The 17,754-nt window shown below is 49.7% G+C and overlaps 1 protein-coding gene across 3 annotated transcripts in view; it reads right to left on the minus strand.

Moving 5' to 3' along the window:
- The window catches only part of LOC310781274 (plakophilin-4-like), a 170,354-nt gene that overhangs the window by 38,702 nt on the left and 113,898 nt on the right, over nucleotides 1-17,754 (minus strand). For all 3 annotated transcript variants that reach the window (XM_083641863.1, XM_083641864.1, XM_083641862.1), the window contains exons 8-10: nucleotides 11,227-11,400; nucleotides 4,058-4,271; nucleotides 995-1,127 (exon numbers count right to left, since the gene is read on the minus strand). In XM_083641863.1, the coding sequence (XP_083497989.1) occupies nucleotides 995-1,127; nucleotides 4,058-4,271; nucleotides 11,227-11,400 (521 nt within the window). The remainder of the gene's footprint in view (nucleotides 1-994; nucleotides 1,128-4,057; nucleotides 4,272-11,226; nucleotides 11,401-17,754) is intronic.

The following is a 17,754-nucleotide window of genomic DNA, read 5'->3' on the forward strand; positions in this document are numbered from 1 at the left end:
AAAGGTTTACTGAGATTTTGGGGACAAAAATCGAAAAATCTTTTTATTATTATTATTATTTTTTTTTTTTGCAATTTCTTTCTGGCCTGGCGGGGGCGCCGTTGGCCTGGCGGGCCCGCCAGGCCTGTAGAATGGTAGGGGAAACACTGGTGTGTGTGTGTGGCTGTGCTTTAGTTGTTTCTTTCAGCTGACATGTCTGGAGGCAGCACAAGCTCCCTGCCAAGCTGTGACATTTAAGAGGGAGGCTGCAGAAGGATTGAGTTGGCCGGGAAAGAGTCACAGAGGTTCAGTGCGCACACATGTGCACGCACACACACAAACACACACACACACGTGCACGCACACACACATGTGCACGCACACACACACACACACACACACACACACACACATGTGCACGCACGCACGCACACACACACACACACACACACACACACACACACACACACACACACACACACACACACACACGTGCACGCACACACACACACACGTGCACGCACACACACACACACACACACACTAGTCTGACTGGACAGAAGCAGGCTGTGGGGATACCCTCTGCCATTGGCTGCGACCATTTCAGTCGGAGCGAAGGGGAAATCCCTTTGCGCTCTCTGCGTGTGGCTCTCACTACCTCCGCCGCTGTGAAACAACAACGCTAAGCTAGCAAGCTAGCAAGCTACACGCTGGAATATTCAAATGTCTGCCATGACATCATGATGAAAACATATAAATCCTCCATTTGAATATAATATGAATATTCAAATTGAGATTTTGTTGAATTCAAATGTCAGCATTATGGACGAATATTCGAATGGCCGAACTATTCGGTACAGCCCTATTTATCCAACATACATACAGTACATACTATATGATGAGTACTGATGAGTGGAAGTAGAGACGACTGGGTTCTGAGGATCAGACAATGAGGTAATGCATGTAGGTGGTGAGCAGTGCATGCTGGGTAGAGGATGGTAGCAGTGGTACGCACCTCAACCTTGACTCGGTTATCGCCGAAGCACAGGTGCTGCAGGAAGGCGGCTGCGTTGGCCTGCACTGAGGGGAACTGGTGCTGCAGCATGTGAATCACCTCTGCCAACTCCGGGTCACGCCACGCAAACTCCCTAGAAACACACAGGCAGAGCACAGAGGCATCAGCAGGGTGACAAACTCCCTAGAAACACACAGGCAGAGCACAGAGGCATCAGCAGCGTGACAAACTCCCTAGAAACACACAGGCAGAGCACAGAGGCATCAGCAGGATGACAAACTCCCTAGAAACACACAGGCAGAGCACAGAGGCATCAGCAGGATGACAAACTCCCTAGAAACACACAGGCAGAGCACAGAGGCATCAGCAGGGTGACAAACTCCCTAGAAACACACAGGCAGAGCACAGAGGCATCAGCAGGGTGACAAACTCCCTAGAAACACACAGGCAGAGCACAGAGGCATCAGCAGGATGACAAACTCCCTAGAAACACACAGGCAGAGCACAGAGGCATCAGCAGCGTGACAAACTCCCTAGAAACACACAGGCAGAGCACAGAGGCATCAGCAGGATGACAAACTCCCTAGAAACACACAGGCAGAGCACAGAGGCATCAGCAGGATGACAAACTCCCTAGAAACACACAGGCAGAGCACAGAGGCATCAGCAGGATGACAAACTCCCTAGAAACACACAGGCAGAGCACAGAGGCATCAGCAGGATGACAAACTCCCTAGAAACACACAGGCAGAGCACAGAGGCATCAGCAGGATGACAAACTCCCTAGAAACACACAGGCAGAGCACAGAGGCATCAGCAGGATGACAAACTCCCTAGAAACACACAGGCAGAGCACAGAGGCATCAGCAGGGTGACAAACTCCCTAGAAACACACAGGCAGAGCACAGAGGCATCAACAGGATGACAAACTCCCTAGAAACACACAGGCAGAGCACAGAGGCATCAGCAGGGTGACAGAGACCGAAAACAAACTCTCCAGCAACACCACTCGCAGACTTTCTCTGAAAATCCATCTCTTCTCACACTGTCTTCCTTCAGCTCCTCATCTCTTCTCACACTGACTTCCTTCAGCTCCTCATCTCTTCTCACACTGTCTTCCTTCAGCTCCTCATCTCTTCTCACACTGTCTTCCTTCAGCTCCTCATCTCTTCTCACACTGTCTTCCTTCAGCTCCTCATCTCTTCTCACACTGTCTTCCTTCAGCTCCTCATCTCTTCTCACACTGACTTCCTTCAGCTCCTCATCTCTTCTCACACTGTCTTCCTTCAGCTCCTCATCTCTTCTCACACTGACTTCCTTCAGCTCCTCATCTCTTCTCACACTGACTTCCTTCAGCTCCTCATCTCTTCTCACACTGACTTCCTTCAGCTCCTCATCTCTTCTCACACTGTCTTCCTTCAGCTCCTCATCTCTTCTCACTCTGTCTTCCTTCAGCTCCTCATCTCTTCTCACACTGACTTCCTTCAGCTCCTCATCTCTTCTCACACTGACTTCCTTCAGCTCCTCATCTCTTCTCACACTGTCTTCCTTCAGCTCCTCATCTCTTCTCACACTGTCTTCCTTCAGCTCCTCTCTTCTCACACTGTCTTCCTTCAGCTCCTCATCTCTTCTCACACTGTCTTCCTTCAGCTCCTCATCTCTTCTCACACTGACTTCCTTCAGCTCCTCATCTCTTCTCACACTGACTTCCTTCAGCTCCTCATCTCTTCTCACACTGACTTCCTTCAGCTCCTCATCTCTTCTCACACTGACTTCCTTCAGCTCCTCATCTCTTCTCACACTGACTTCCTTCAGCTCCTCATCTCTTCTCACACTGACTTCCTTCAGCTCCTCATCTCTTCTCACACTGTCTTCCTTCAGCTCCTCATCTCTTCTCACACTGACTTCCTTCAGCTCCTCTCTTCTCACACTGTCTTCCTTCAGCTCCTCATCTCTTCTCACACTGTCTTCCTTCAGCTCCTCATCTCTTCTCACACTGACTTCCTTCAGCTCCTCATCTCTTCTCACACTGACTTCCTTCAGCTCCTCATCTCTTCTCACACTGACTTCCTTCAGCTCCTCATCTCTTCTCACACTGACTTCCTTCAGCTCCTCGGGGGAGACGGATACATTTAAGCCCTGGAAATGATATTCACGTCCGGTTCTATATGAGCAGCCCACCTGGGCTCTGCTGGATTATTGCTTTTCTGTATGAAGGAGACATTTCTTTTCCTTCAGACATTTGGAAGCTTCAAAGAGAAGAATGTTTTGTCTGGAGAGTTCTCACATTACACTTGAGAACTTTTGTTTTACACACACAAGCCATTCAAATGAAAGCAGTGCTGTTTCTCTGTCACCTCTGTACATTCCTTCACTTCTGTCCACAGTTTAATGATGGAAGAGTGAGCAGCAGCAAGATTATTCCAACCCAGGTGACAAAAATGACCCCATGCCAATCAAACACTCTTTTAATCCAAATATCTCAGGATGAAAAATAGCCAATGTTGAAAACAGTACCAGGGTTTTTATGTATAAGAATAAGTGCTAGACTTCTCTTGCTAGGCGGACCTGTTGAAAAATGTTCAGCGTTCCTTTTAGTCCGGTGCACGTCCTGGAATGGACCTGGGTCATGACGGCCCTCCTGCTGCTCTGGCTTAGAGCCGTTTGCCACGCTGCAGCAACATACAAGGCTGTGAACAGAGCTCCTAATGTGCGAGGTCAGGGGTCAAGCCCCCCCCCCCCCCCCCCCACGCCTGTCTGACAGGAGCAGACGCAGCACTTCACTGTATGTGAGAATCTATTGTGTTGTGGTCAGGCGTGCTGCAGGCAGCTTAATGGCTCCAGCCGTGGATGGCTGCCCAGGGGGCTCTCTGTTTGAATAGTAAGAGGACGCCAGTGTGTTGACCCAGCAGAACAGACCAGCCTTGTAAGCACAAGTCGTCCCTACGGGTGACTGGTTCCGCACTACACACTACACTAGCTGCTAACCACCGACTACATTCCTGTAGTCATTCAAGACCCTTTAGACATGCAGCGCTACATGGCAAAGAGACCAATGCCTACCTGGGGTCCTTCTGGATGCTGTCTATGGAGGGCGAGCGGGCGGCGCCGTCGTCCATGATGACAACGGGCTGGCGGGCGTAGTTGGCCTCGCAGGGCCGGTACTGCGTGGCACGATAGGGCTCGCCGTAGGTGGCTGTGTTGTTCAGAGGGTGGTTGCTTCTTTGGTAGGTCATGGCACTGCGCTGGCTGGACGTCCTCTGGAGGCTGCTCACACCTGAGAGGACCAACGAGGAGCAGAACATCCAGAGTGAGAACTCACCACAACACAACAAGCAAATTCCACACACAGGCCGGGTTAGTATAGAGGGATTAGCAGGCGTTGTTGTTGTTCAGACCTTTTCAGCTAAACTCTGCTGGGCACACTAGTTGCTGCGTCCAAGCTGAAAACACACACACACACACGCACGCACACACACACACACGCACACACACGCACGCACACACGCACACACACACACACACACACACACACACACACGGCTGTGCTAAGAGGCACAGCAAGTTGTCTCAATCTGGAAGCGATTAATGGCGAGGATCAAACCCAGCTCCCATGGTTGTTCAATGCAGAAGTGTTGCTCTTCAAAGGCCTGCTTGCTTTTACGAGGCACAGCTTAGCCAGTGGAATCCTGCTGCTTTTCAAAGGCGACAGGAGGCTTCAACCTGCCGGATGATGCACAAATCCCTTCCTCATCCTCTTCCTCACTCCTCTCCTCTTCCTCACTCCTCTCCTCTTCCTCACTCCTCTCCTCCACTGGATTCTTAGGCCAACTCGGCCCTACTCAGCAGTGCAGCAAAAGGAAGCCATGACCAGATCCAAACCCAGACAGAAGCACCAGCTCCCTCCGAGTGGGACAGAAAGCATATCGCAAACATGCAGAGAAGAAGACATCCTTCAATCCAGCCATGGTCCAAGATTCAGTCTGAGAGCATCTCGCCTCGTCTGTCATCTTCTTTCCAACAGCCTCTCTGTGCTTTAGCCTCTGCTCCCACTGATATTGTGACCTAGTTCTTTTGAACACAATGTGTCACAAACACACACAGAAATGCGCACACACACACACACACACACACACACACACACACACACACACGGGCTGGCCGCGTCGAGCCCTCCTGCTCCTATAGGAGTCACGTGATGTGTTGGCAACATGGCTGCTGCTCCGGTCAGATCTCGATCAGCAGGACTGGGCATGTGCGTGCAGAACCCCTCCCCCCCTCCTACCAGAAACCAAGACGTCAACTTGTGGCCTCGCTCCAAAAAGACCATTTTTCACATCAATGCACTTCACTGCTTGGCAGCGCTACTCTGAGATTTGGTGGTTATCTCCAAATCTAACAGAGGTCAAAGACAGTCTCAAACACAAGTAGTCCAATTTGAAGAATAAAATACAGAATAGAATTCTCAATGTGTCGTCGTCAAGGTTGATACATTTGCCGTTTAATAGCAGCCCTTTAGAGCTTCATCAAATACTAAATAAAAATAAATCAAAACAATTTGATTTAATTGGATTTCTCTCTTGGGAGACAAAGAACATAGCTTTGCAATTTTACAAGATCTATTTTGCATTCCATACCTCGTCTTGCCAAGCCAAGGATCAATATTTCCATTTAACATTAAAAAAAAAATGTGCTCCTACTTGCACACAAAAACATGTACAGTTCAGAAAAAGATAAAGAATGCAGGGAAACCCAGCAGGGGGGGAAATGGCCCATTGAAATTTCATATCACATCATAACAAAGAAAGCTCTGCGATCGAATTGGATTTTTTTTTCTAAAGAGGTAGTTTTTACAGAGTCCACAGTACTGACTGCACCATCCAACCTCCATATAGCTGACGTCAACACAATATGGTGGCTTATCTGTGGGGCTTCTGTGCAGCATCAATAGCATTTATTACTGGACTTATCGGGCTTAGCAGATCTCCGGTGTGCCGAGGAAGAGGCTGAATGGAGAGTGTGTGTCTGAGGCAGGGGGGGGCCAGGATGAGAGCAGAGTGTGTGTGTGTCTGAGGCAGGGGGGGGGGCCAGGATGAGAGCAGAGTGTGTGTGTCTGAGGCAGGGGGGGCCAGGATGAGAGCAGAGTGTGTGTCTGAGGCAGGGGGGGCCAGGATGAGAGCAGAGTGTGTGTGTCTGAGGCAGGGGGGGGCCAGGATGAGAGCAGAGTGTGTGTGTGTCTGAGGCAGGGGGGCCAGGATGAGAGCAGAGTGTGTGTGTGTCTGAGGCAGGGGGGCCAGGATGAGAGCAGAGTGTGTGTCTGAGGCAGGGGGGGGGGCCAGGATGAGAGCAGAGTGTGTGTGTGTGTCTGAGGCAGGGGGGGGCAGGATGAGAGCAGAGTGTGTATCTGAGGCAGGGGGGGCAGGATGAGAGCAGAGTGTGTGTGTCTGAGGCAGGGGGGGCAGGATGAGAGCAGAGTGTGTGTGTCTGAGGCAGGGGGGGCAGGATGAGAGCAGAGTGTGTGTGTCTGAGGCAGGGGGGCCAGGATGAGAGCAGAGTGTGTGTGTGTCTGAGGCAGGGGGGCCAGGATGAGAGCAGAGTGTGTGTGTCTGAGGCAGGGGGGCAGGATGAGAGCAGAGTGTGTGTGTGTCTGAGGCAGGGGGGCCAGGATGAGAGCAGAGTGTGTGTGTCTGAGGCAGGGGGGGGGGGGCAGGATGAGAGCAGAGTGTGTGTGTCTGAGGCAGGGGGGGGGGGGCAGGATGAGAGCAGAGTGTGTGTGTCTGAGGCAGGGGGGCCAGGATGAGAGCAGAGAGTGTGTGTCTGAGGCAGGGGGGGGGGGGCAGGATGAGAGCAGAGTGTGTGTGTCTGAGGCAGGGGGGGGGGGGGCAGGATGAGAGCAGAGAGTGTGTGTCTGAGGCAGGGGGGGGGGGCAGGATGAGAGCAGAGAGTGTGTGTCTGAGGCAGGGGGGGCCAGGATGAGAGCAGAGTGTGTGTGTCTGAGGCAGGGGGGGGGCAGGATGAGAGCAGAGTGTGTGTCTGAGGCAGGGAGGCCTAGATGAGAGCAGAGTGTGTGTGTCTGAGGCAGGGGGGGGGGGGGGGCAGGATGAGAGCAGAGTGTGTGTCTGAGGCAGGGGGGGGGGGGGGGGCAGGATGAGAGCAGAGTGTGTGTCTGAGGCAGGGGGGGGGCAGGATGAGAGCAGAGTGTGTGTGTCTGAGGCAGGGGGGGGGGGGGCCAGGATGAGAGCAGAGTGTGTGTGTCTGAGGCAGGGGGGGGGGGGGCAGGATGAGAGCAGAGAGTGTGTGTCTGAGGCAGGGGGGGGGGGGGGCAGGATGAGAGCAGAGTGTGTGTGTCTGAGGCAGGGGGGGGGGGGGCCAGGATGAGAGCAGAGTGTGTGTGTCTGAGGCAGGGGGGGGGCAGGATGAGAGCAGAGTGTGTGTCTGAGGCAGGGGGGGGGGGGGGCAGGATGAGAGCAGAGTGTGTGTGTCTGAGGCAGGGGGGGGGGGCAGGATGAGAGCAGAGTGTGTGTGTCTGAGGCAGGGGGGGGGGCAGGATGAGAGCAGAGTGTGTGTCTGAGGCAGGGGGGGGGGGGGCAGGATGAGAGCAGAGTGTGTGTCTGAGGCAGGGAGGGGGGGGGCAGGATGAGAGCAGAGTGTGTGTCTGAGGCAGGGGGGGGGGGGGGCAGGATGAGAGCAGAGTGTGTGTCTGAGGCAGGGGGGGGGGGGGGCAGGATGAGAGCAGAGTGTGTGTCTGAGGCAGGGGGGGGGGGGGGGCAGGATGAGAGCAGAGTGTGTGTGTCTGAGGCAGGGGGGGGGGGCAGGATGAGAGCAGAGTGTGTGTGTCTGAGGCAGGGGGGGGGGGGGGCAGGATGAGAGCAGAGTGTGTGTGTCTGAGGCAGGGGGGGGGGGCAGGATGAGAGCAGAGTGTGTGTCTGAGGCAGGGGGGGGGGCAGGATGAGAGCAGAGTGTGTGTGTCTGAGGCAGGGGGGGGGGGCAGGATGAGAGCAGAGTGTGTGTGTCTGAGGCAGGGGGGGGGGGCAGGATGAGAGCAGAGTGTGTGTGTCTGAGGCAGGGGGGGGGGGCAGGATGAGAGCAGAGTGTGTGTGTCTGAGGCAGGGGGGGGGCAGGATGAGAGCAGAGTGCCAATATTGGGAGGGTTGGGAAAGGGGAAAGCCATGACCCCTGACCCCCTCATCCTTCCGCTTTCTCCATGTGACTAACAGGTAAAGAAAGCTGCGTTCACACAGGCTGCGAAAGCGATAAATGTTGCGGAATTAGTCAACCTGGCCTCCGGTGTGAAAGCGGAGTGGTGGATAATTGTGTTACGTAGTCATAGCCCCGAACTGACCGTCTGTCTGAAAGCGCACGCCTCGGGAAGACGGGAATGCCAGCTAATTCATTAAAAAAATCACAGCAGGACTGAGGGAAAACCACCTCCAGATTGAAGTTCTACCATCAGAAATAAGATAACCAAAGCATATCTGCAGTCTGTCTCACCTGCTGTGTGTTAAATAGACTCCTCGGATATCATAATAATCTCTCTCGCAGGTGCGCACAGAGAAATCCATCAGCAGCCTGCTTTATCAATAGCAACGTTGGTCCAAAATGTTGCTTTTAAAAAAAAAAATTGCACAGCAGTTCCAGTTCACCTCAAAAGTATCTTCAACTCCCCAGGATATATTCATGCATCCGCAGTACGTCCTCTCGTAATAATGCAGGTGGAATATGAAGATTTTTCGGTAGCCTACCTTGTCTTGGAGAACACTAAAGGATTACCAGTCTGAGCTCTGGTCTTTTCTCTTTCATGTCTTAACGAGCAGCTGTGTAGCCTACATGGCCATGTTTGGTTGTTTTCGTTCCTCATACAGTAGCCTACACTATAACCTGCACATGAAAATATATAATATAATAATATAATTATATAATTATAATTATAATTATAAATATAGCCGCAAGCGGCGATGCGGGGTCCAAGCTTCCGGTGACTTGGGGGGTGTATGTCAGATAATATAGACACTGAATTGCACATTTAGTCAGAGTTGGTATGTGCACAAGTGCACAAAGTTTGGTTGAGATTTGGTGACCTGACCGGGTTCAAGCAGTAGTAGCAGTAGTAATAGTAGTGTTAGTGTATATGTGTGTAAGTGTGTATATGTGTGTGTGTATATATGTGTGTGTATATGTGTGAGTATATGTGTGTGTGTGTGTGTGTGTGTGTGTATGTGTATATGTGTGTGTGTGTGTGTGTGTGTGTGTGTGTGTGTGTTTGTGTGTGTGTGGCGTGTGTGTGTGTGTGTATAGGTGTATATGTGTGTGCATGCGTGTGTGTGTGTGTGTGTGTGTGTGTGTGTGTGTGCGCGATGTTATGTAGAGGAAGGATGACATCATAGATGACATCATAGATGACATCATCAGTGATGTCACAAGACTGTCATCGGTGATGACATAGTGTCAAAGTTTAAACATTTATCATTTCAAGACGGTTTCACGTATCCAAATTCTTTGTAAGTCTTTAGATCAGGGAAGTCCAGAGATGACACAGAAAAAGTTTGGGCTCATTCGGGCAAATGGCCTAGGACGAGTTTGTTTATCAAAAGTTTAAACATTTATCATTTCAAGACGGTTGCACGTATCCAAATTCTTTATACAATTTTAGATCAGGGAAGTCCAGAGATGACACACAAAAAGTTTGGGCTTATTCGGGCAAATGGCCTAGGACAAGTTCGTTTTTTTTTTTTTTGAGAAAGTCCAATATGGCGGAAAATCTAGCAGACTTAAATGGGCGTGGTCTATATGGATAGATGCGTATTGATCCAGGGAATCCAGCAGATGTGGAATTTTGATTCTACGCCTCACGGTTCAGCAGTTATGGGTCAATACGCAAAAGGGTCTGTTATAGCGCCACCATCTGGCCAATATGGCAAATTTTTTGTCTCTGAGTAGTGGGGCACATTTCCAACCTATGTGCAAGGTCTGGCTACTGTAGCCCTTACAGTTTTTGACGTGCATGCTGTTTTAGGGCGGAATAATAATAATAATAATAATAATAAACGGAACAGATACAATAGGGATCCACGCACTTCGTGCTTGGACCCCTAATTATAATTATAATATAACTATATTATAATATAATATATAAATATATTTTCACCGGACTTGGTGACCAGGATCATTTTAATTTGCCGGATATAATTTGATTAATTATAGTAATGAAACTCAGCGCCCATCGTTCACCCTCGTTTCAACCCGGGAGCGGTGGATGCTTTCTGAAAACGCACTCCGGGGCGGAGATATGACAGGGCTGCTTGGTTCTGTGTGAAAGCAATTTCTGTGGCAAGGCTGCCGGCGTTGCGGGCCTTCTGAGCGGCAATATTGCGCGATCTGTGTGTGAAAGTGGCTACTGAAAAGAAAGAAAGACAGAAAGAAAGAAAGAAAGACAGAAAGAAGCTGATACACTGGGGGAGCCCGACAGACAGAAAGTCAGTTGGAGTGAGAGGGAAAGAGAGATGTGAAGAGAAAGCAGCACCTGAGCTGGAAAGCAGAGAAAGACTTTCTCACAAAAGTGCTCTGAGAGAGACATGAGCTGATGTATTAAGCATGGAACAGAAAGGAGATGTGAGAGTCAGAGCTGTCTTCAGGCATCGCCACCATCCCCTGTCTCTGGTTAGAGCTGCTGTAGATCTCTTCTTTCTTCAGGCTCTGCTGTGAGATGCTCTTTACTGGCTCCTCTGCAGCAGGCGGGCACCATGACACATCTTAGATCAAGGCCACCATTTCTCTATTGACCATTTCTTGTTGACATGTTTGTTCATCCGGAACTGGGACAGCGTGACCACCATGTTTGTTTGCTATAACCTTTCTTCCGCTCATGTTCTGACCACTAGACTAGAGGAGGACAGAAACCGCAAACACATTTGTAAATAACGCACAGCGAAGCCGCCGAGGCCTACGAAGGAGGACTAAGCACTGCCCGCAAAGGCTACTAATCTGTCTTTGCTTTGACAGAACTTTTTCCTGCTGAAGGTTACACTTCCCACAATGACAAGCGAAGAGGTAGCTACCAAGCTTGAACCCTTACGAAGGTGACCTAGTGACCTAGGTCATGACCTAGTCACTGACCTAGGCTGCGTCTGAAAGTGCTAGAAGCTTCTGTTGCATCAGTTATATACGCATCTGATTTGCAACTATTCTTTCATGATGAGACCATCTGAGGTTGTATAGATAAAGTGGGGGCCCACCTGAGGTGCTCCTGTAGAGGGCGCCCTGTGGGGCGTGGTTGGGGCTGCGGTACAGCGGGCTCTGGAAGGTGCGGTCCTCATAGATGGGCGTGATGTGGCGGTCCGGGGACATGGCCGACCTCAAGTCCTGCTGGCCCATCTGGCTGTGCTGACTGGCATACGAGCTCCGTAGCCCTGCAGGTGGCAGGAAGGGGTATAGCAGTTAGCGGCAGACAATTGTCTACTGGTTACAGAGAGAGTCTCTTAACCCATTGATACCTGGTGCAGCATTTGTGTGTGTGTCCCTTTAAGACGCGTGACGTGCTTCGCGGTCTTAAAGGGATACACACACAAATGAGGGATATATGCTGCATCAGGTATCAATGGGTTAATGGAAAGCTCAAAGGTTTGAGCCCTACAAGAGGAACTATGTCAATCAACTTCCATATGCCCTGCCAACGTGCCAGTGAGCAAGGCACTGAAAGCATAACATCAGCAGCTCTCTCATTATAAGGCACTCTGGATAAAGGTCCTTATACATCAAGAGCGATGCGAATATACGGCACGAAATTGCGATGCGAGTTTTGACCCACCTGTCAATCACAGCCACAGATGTGTACACGTCAGAAGCGAACTTCTGAAAAATCGACCGTGGTTCGAAAAAATAAACACCGCAAGAACGCTGGGCGAAACTTCGCCGTTGGTATGCACGGTTGCATTGACTGATATAGGTTCGGAAAATATTATTCATGTGCGAATTAATCGCACGAAAAAAACGTGCTCGGTGTGTAAGGACCTTTAGAGTTAAAGGAACACTCTGCCCATTTTCAACCAGCTTTGTATCATTAGAACATCAGTAGTATATCAGAAAACTGTAAACTGTTTTGAAGTCTGTCATTTAATTTGACAGTTATTGAGTGTTAAAGTGTGGACCAGTGACATCACTGGTCCACACTAACTCAAATTAATAACTCATTAACTCAAATCAACTCTCAATAACTGTCAAACTAGATGAATGATGAATAGTTTCACAGTTATTGAGAGTTGATTTGAGTGAATGAGTTATTCATTTGAGTTAGTGTGGACCAGTGATGTCACTGGTCCACACTTTAACACTCAATAACTGTCCAATTAAATGACAGACTTCAAAACCGTTTACAGTTTTCTGATATACTACTGATGTTCTAATGATACAAAACTGGTTGAAAATGGGCAGAGTGTTCCTTTAAATGTGTAAAAGCTAGCAGAGTGGGAAGGAAGGGGTGAGGACGTGAGGTAGGTAAGATGGAGAGAAGATGGATAGAAAGAGACAGAGGGATGGTGGTTAGATGGAGAGAAGATGATAGAAAGAGAGACAGAGGGATGGTGGTTAGATGGAGAGAAGGTGATAGAAAGAGAGACAGAGGGATGGTGGTTAGGGCAATAAAAGAAACAGGGTTAGAAAGAGCCACTCACTTTATGTGCATCAGTGTCAAATCACATTAGCATCACAGCGCGACAGCAACACTGCTGCTAACAGAGATATACTGTTACTGTACGCAACACAATCACACACACTGTCTGGAACAGAACAGCACGCTAGAGTAACAGGCCGTGCTCTCCTGGTTTGAATGTGACAGCTCGAGCCTCACTAAAGACTTAGTTCAAATACATTTTCTGTTCATTTCCAATTCGGAGTAAAATAAAGGGCTATTTGTAGTGACTCACCCCCAGCTCTCCTCACCTTCTCTCTCTCTCTCTCACCCTGACTCTGACTGATCCTGCTCTTTAAAACCAGCTCTCCTCACCTTCTCTCTCTCTCTCATCCTGACTGACTGATCCTGCTCTTTAAAACCAGCTCTCCTCACCTTCTCTCTCTCTCTCACCCTGACTCTGACTGATCCTGCTCTTTAAAACCAGCTCTCCTCACCTTCTCTCTCTCTCTCACCCTGACTCTGACTGATCCTGCTCTTTAAAACCAGCTCTCCTCACCTTCTCTCTCTCTCTCTCTCTCATCCTGACTCTGACTGATCCTGCTCTTTAAAACCAGCTCTCCTCACCTTCTCTCTCTCTCTCTCTCATCCTGACTCTGACTGATCCTGCTCTTTAAAACCAGCTCTCCTCACCTTCTCTCTCTCTCTCATCCTGACTCTGACTGATCCTGCTCTTTAAAACCAGCTCTCCTCACCTTCTCTCTCTCTCTCATCCTGACTCTGACTGATCCTGCTCTTTAAAACCAGCTCTCCTCACCTTCTCTCTCTCTCTCATCCTGACTCTGACTGATCCTGCTCTTTAAAACCAGCTCTCCTCACCTTCTCTCTCTCTCTCATCCTGACTCTGACTGATCCTGCTCTTTAAAACCAGCTCTCCTCACCTTCTCTCTCTCTCTCATCCTGACTCTGACTGATCCTGCTCTTTAAAACCAGCTCTCCTCACCTTCTCTCTCTCTCTCATCCTGACTCTGACTGATCCTGCTCTTTAAAACCAGCTCTCCTCACCTTCTCTCTCTCTCTCATCCTGACTCTGACTGATCCTGCTCTTTAAAACCAGCTCTCCTCACCTTCTCTCTCTCTCTCATCCTGACTCTGACTGATCCTGCTCTTTAAAACCAGCTCTCCTCACCTTCTCTCTCTCTCTCTCTCATCCTGACTCTGACTGATCCTGCTCTTTAAAACCAGCTCTCCTCACCTTCTCTCTCTCTCTCTCTCATCCTGACTCTGACTGATCCTGCTCTTTAAAACCAGCTCTCCTCACCTTCTCTCTCTCTCTCATCCTGACTCTGACTGATCCTGCTCTTTAAAACCAGCTCTCCTCACCTTCTCTCTCTCTCTCTCTCATCCTGACTCTGACTGATCCTGCTCTTTAAAACCAGCTCTCCTCACCTTCTCTCTCTCTCTCTCTCATCCTGACTCTGACTGATCCTGCTCTTTAAAACCAGCTCTCCTCACCTTCTCTCTCTCTCTCATCCTGACTCTGACTGATCCTGCTCTTTAAAACCAGCTCTCCTCACCTTCTCTCTCTCTCTCATCCTGACTCTGACTGATCCTGCTCTTTAAAACCAGCTCTCCTCACCTTCTCTCTCTCTCTCATCCTAACTCTGACTGATCCTGCTCTTTAAAACCAGCTCTCCTCACCTTCTCTCTCTCTCTCACCCTGACTCTGACTGATCCTGCTCTTTAAAACCAGCTCTCCTCACCTTCTCTCTCTCTCTCATCCTGACTGACTGATCCTGCTCTTTAAAACCAGCTCTCCTCACCTTCTCTCTCTCTCTCATCCTGACTGACTGATCCTGCTCTTTAAAACCAGCTCTCCTCACCTTCTCTCTCTCTCTCACCCTGACTCTGACTGATCCTGCTCTTTAAAACCAGCTCTCCTCACCTTCTCTCTCTCTCTCATCCTGACTCTGACTGATCCTGCTCTTTAAAACCAGCTCTCCTCACCTTCTCTCTCTCTCTCTCTCACCCTGACTCTGACTGATCCTGCTCTTTAAAACCAGCTCTCCTCACCTTCTCTCTCTCTCTCTCTCACCCTGACTCTGACTGATCCTGCTCTTTAAAACCAGCTCTCCTCACCTTCTCTCTCTCTCTCATCCTGACTCTGACTGATCCTGCTCTTTAAAACCAGCTCTCCTCACCTTCTCTCTCTCTCTCATCCTGACTCTGACTGATCCTGCTCTTTAAAACCAGCTCTCCTCACCTTCTCTCTCTCTCTCACCCTGACTCTGACTGATCCTGCTCTTTAAAACCAGCTCTCCTCACCTTCTCTCTCTCTCTCTCACCCTGACTCTGACTGATCCTGCTCTTTAAAACCAGCTCTCCTCACCTTCTCTCTCTCTCTCATCCTGACTCTGACTGATCCTGCTCTTTAAAACCAGCTCTCCTCACCTTCTCTCTCTCTCTCATCCTGACTCTGACTGATCCTGCTCTTTAAAACCAGCTCTCCTCACCTTCTCTCTCTCTCTCATCCTGACTCTGACTGATCCTGCTCTTTAAAACCAGCTCTCCTCACCTTCTCTCTCTCTCTCTCTCATCCTGACTCTGACTGATCCTGCTCTTTAAAACCAGCTCTCCTCACCTTCTGTCTCTCTCTCATCCTGACTCTGACTGATCCTGCTCTTTAAAACCAGCTCTCCTCACCTTCTCTCTCTCTCTCATCCTGACTGACTGATCCTGCTCTTTAAAACCAGCTCTCCTCACCTTCTCTCTCTCTCTCATCCTGACTGACTGATCCTGCTCTTTAAAACCAGCTCTCCTCACCTTCTCTCTCTCTCTCTCTCACCCTGACTCTGACTGATCCTGCTCTTTAAAACCAGCTCTCCTCACCTTCTCTCTCTCTCTCTCTCTCTCACCCTGACTCTGACTGATCCTGCTCTTTAAAACCAGCTCTCCTCACCTTCTCTCTCTCTCTCATCCTGACTCTGACTGATCCTGCTCTTTAAAACCAGCTCTCCTCACCTTCTCTCTCTCTCTCATCCTGACTCTGACTGATCCTGCTCTTTAAAACCAGCTCTCCTCACCTTCTCTCTCTCTCTCACCCTGACTCTGACTGATCCTGCTCTTTAAAACCAGCTCTCCTCACCTTCTCTCTCTCTCTCTCACCCTGACTCTGACTGATCCTGCTCTTTAAAACCAGCTCTCCTCACCTTCTCTCTCTCTCTCATCCTGACTCTGACTGATCCTGCTCTTTAAAACCAGCTCTCCTCACCTTCTCTCTCTCTCTCATCCTGACTCTGACTGATCCTGCTCTTTAAAACCAGCTCTCCTCACCTTCTCTCTCTCTCTCTCTCATCCTGACTCTGACTGATCCTGCTCTTTAAAACCAGCTCTCCTCACCTTCTCTCTCTCTCTCTCTCATCCTGACTCTGACTGATCCTGCTCTTTAAAACCAGCTCTCCTCACCTTCTCTCTCTCTCTCATCCTGACTCTGACTGATCCTGCTCTTTAAAACCAGCTCTCCTCACCTTCTCTCTCTCTCTCTCTCATCCTGACTCTGACTGATCCTGCTCTTTAAAACCAGCTCTCCTCACCTTCTCTCTCTCTCTCATCCTGACTGACTGATCCTGCTCTTTAAAACCAGCTCTCCTCACCTTCTCTCTCTCTCTCATCCTGACTCTGACTGATCCTGCTCTTTAAAACCAGCTCTCCTCACCTTCTCTCTCTCTCTCACCCTGACTCTGACTGATCCTGCTCTTTAAAACCAGCTCTCCTCACCTTCTCTCTCTCTCTCACCCTGACTCTGACTGATCCTGCTCTTTAAAACCAGCTCTCCTCACCTTCTCTCTCTCTCTCATCCTGACTGACTGATCCTGCTCTTTAAAACCAGCTCTCCTCACCTTCTCTCTCTCTCTCACCCTGACTCTGACTGATCCTGCTCTTTAAAACCAGCTCTCCTCACCTTCTCTCTCTCTCTCATCCTGACTCTGACTGATCCTGCTCTTTAAAACCAGCTCTCCTCACCTTCTCTCTCTCTCTCATCCTGACTGACTGATCCTGCTCTTTAAAACCAGCTCTCCTCACCTTCTCTCTCTCTCTCACCCTGACTCTGACTGATCCTGCTCTTTAAAACCAGCTCTCCTCACCTTCTCTCTCTCTCTCATCCTGACTCTGACTGATCCTGCTCTTTAAAACCAGCTCTCCTCACCTTCTCTCTCTCTCTCTCACCCTGACTCTGACTGATCCTGCTCTTTAAAACCAGCTCTCCTCACCTTCTCTCTCTCTCTCATCCTGACTGACTGATCCTGCTCTTTAAAACCAGCTCTCCTCACCTTCTCTCTCTCTCTCATCCTGACTGACTGATCCTGCTCTTTAAAACCAGCTCTCCTCACCTTCTCTCTCTCTCTCTCTCACCCTGACTCTGACTGATCCTGCTCTTTAAAACCAGCTCTCCTCACCTTCTCTCTCTCTCTCTCTCACCCTGACTCTGACTGATCCTGCTCTTTAAAACCAGCTCTCCTCACCTTCTCTCTCTCTCTCATCCTGACTCTGACTGATCCTGCTCTTTAAAACCAGCTCTCCTCACCTTCTCTCTCTCTCTCATCCTGACTCTGACTGATCCTGCTCTTTAAAACCAGCTCTCCTCACCTTCTCTCTCTCTCTCATCCTGACTCTGACTGATCCTGCTCTTTAAAACCAGCTCTCCTCACCTTCTCTCTCTCTCTCATCCTGACTCTGACTGATCCTGCTCTTTAAAACCAGCTCTCCTCACCTTCTCTCTCTCTCTCATCCTGACTCTGACTGATCCTGCTCTTTAAAACCAGCTCTCCTCACCTTCTCTCTCTCTCTCTCACCCTGACTCTGACTGATCCTGCTCTTTAAAACCAGCTCTCCTCACCTTCTCTCTCTCTCTCTCATCCTGACTCTGACTGATCCTGCTCTTTAAAACCAGCTCTCCTCACCTTCTCTCTCTCTCTCATCCTGACTCTGACTGATCCTGCTCTTTAAAACCAGCTCTCCTCACCTTCTCTCTCTCTCTCACCCTGACTCTGACTGATCCTGCTCTTTAAAACCAGCTCTCCTCACCTTCTCTCTCTCTCTCATCCTGACTCTGACTGATCCTGCTCTTTAAAACCAG

This window comes from Poromitra crassiceps (assembly GCF_964638095.1).
Source record: "Poromitra crassiceps genome assembly, chromosome: 8".
Lineage (NCBI taxonomy): Eukaryota > Metazoa > Chordata > Actinopteri > Beryciformes > Melamphaidae > Poromitra > Poromitra crassiceps.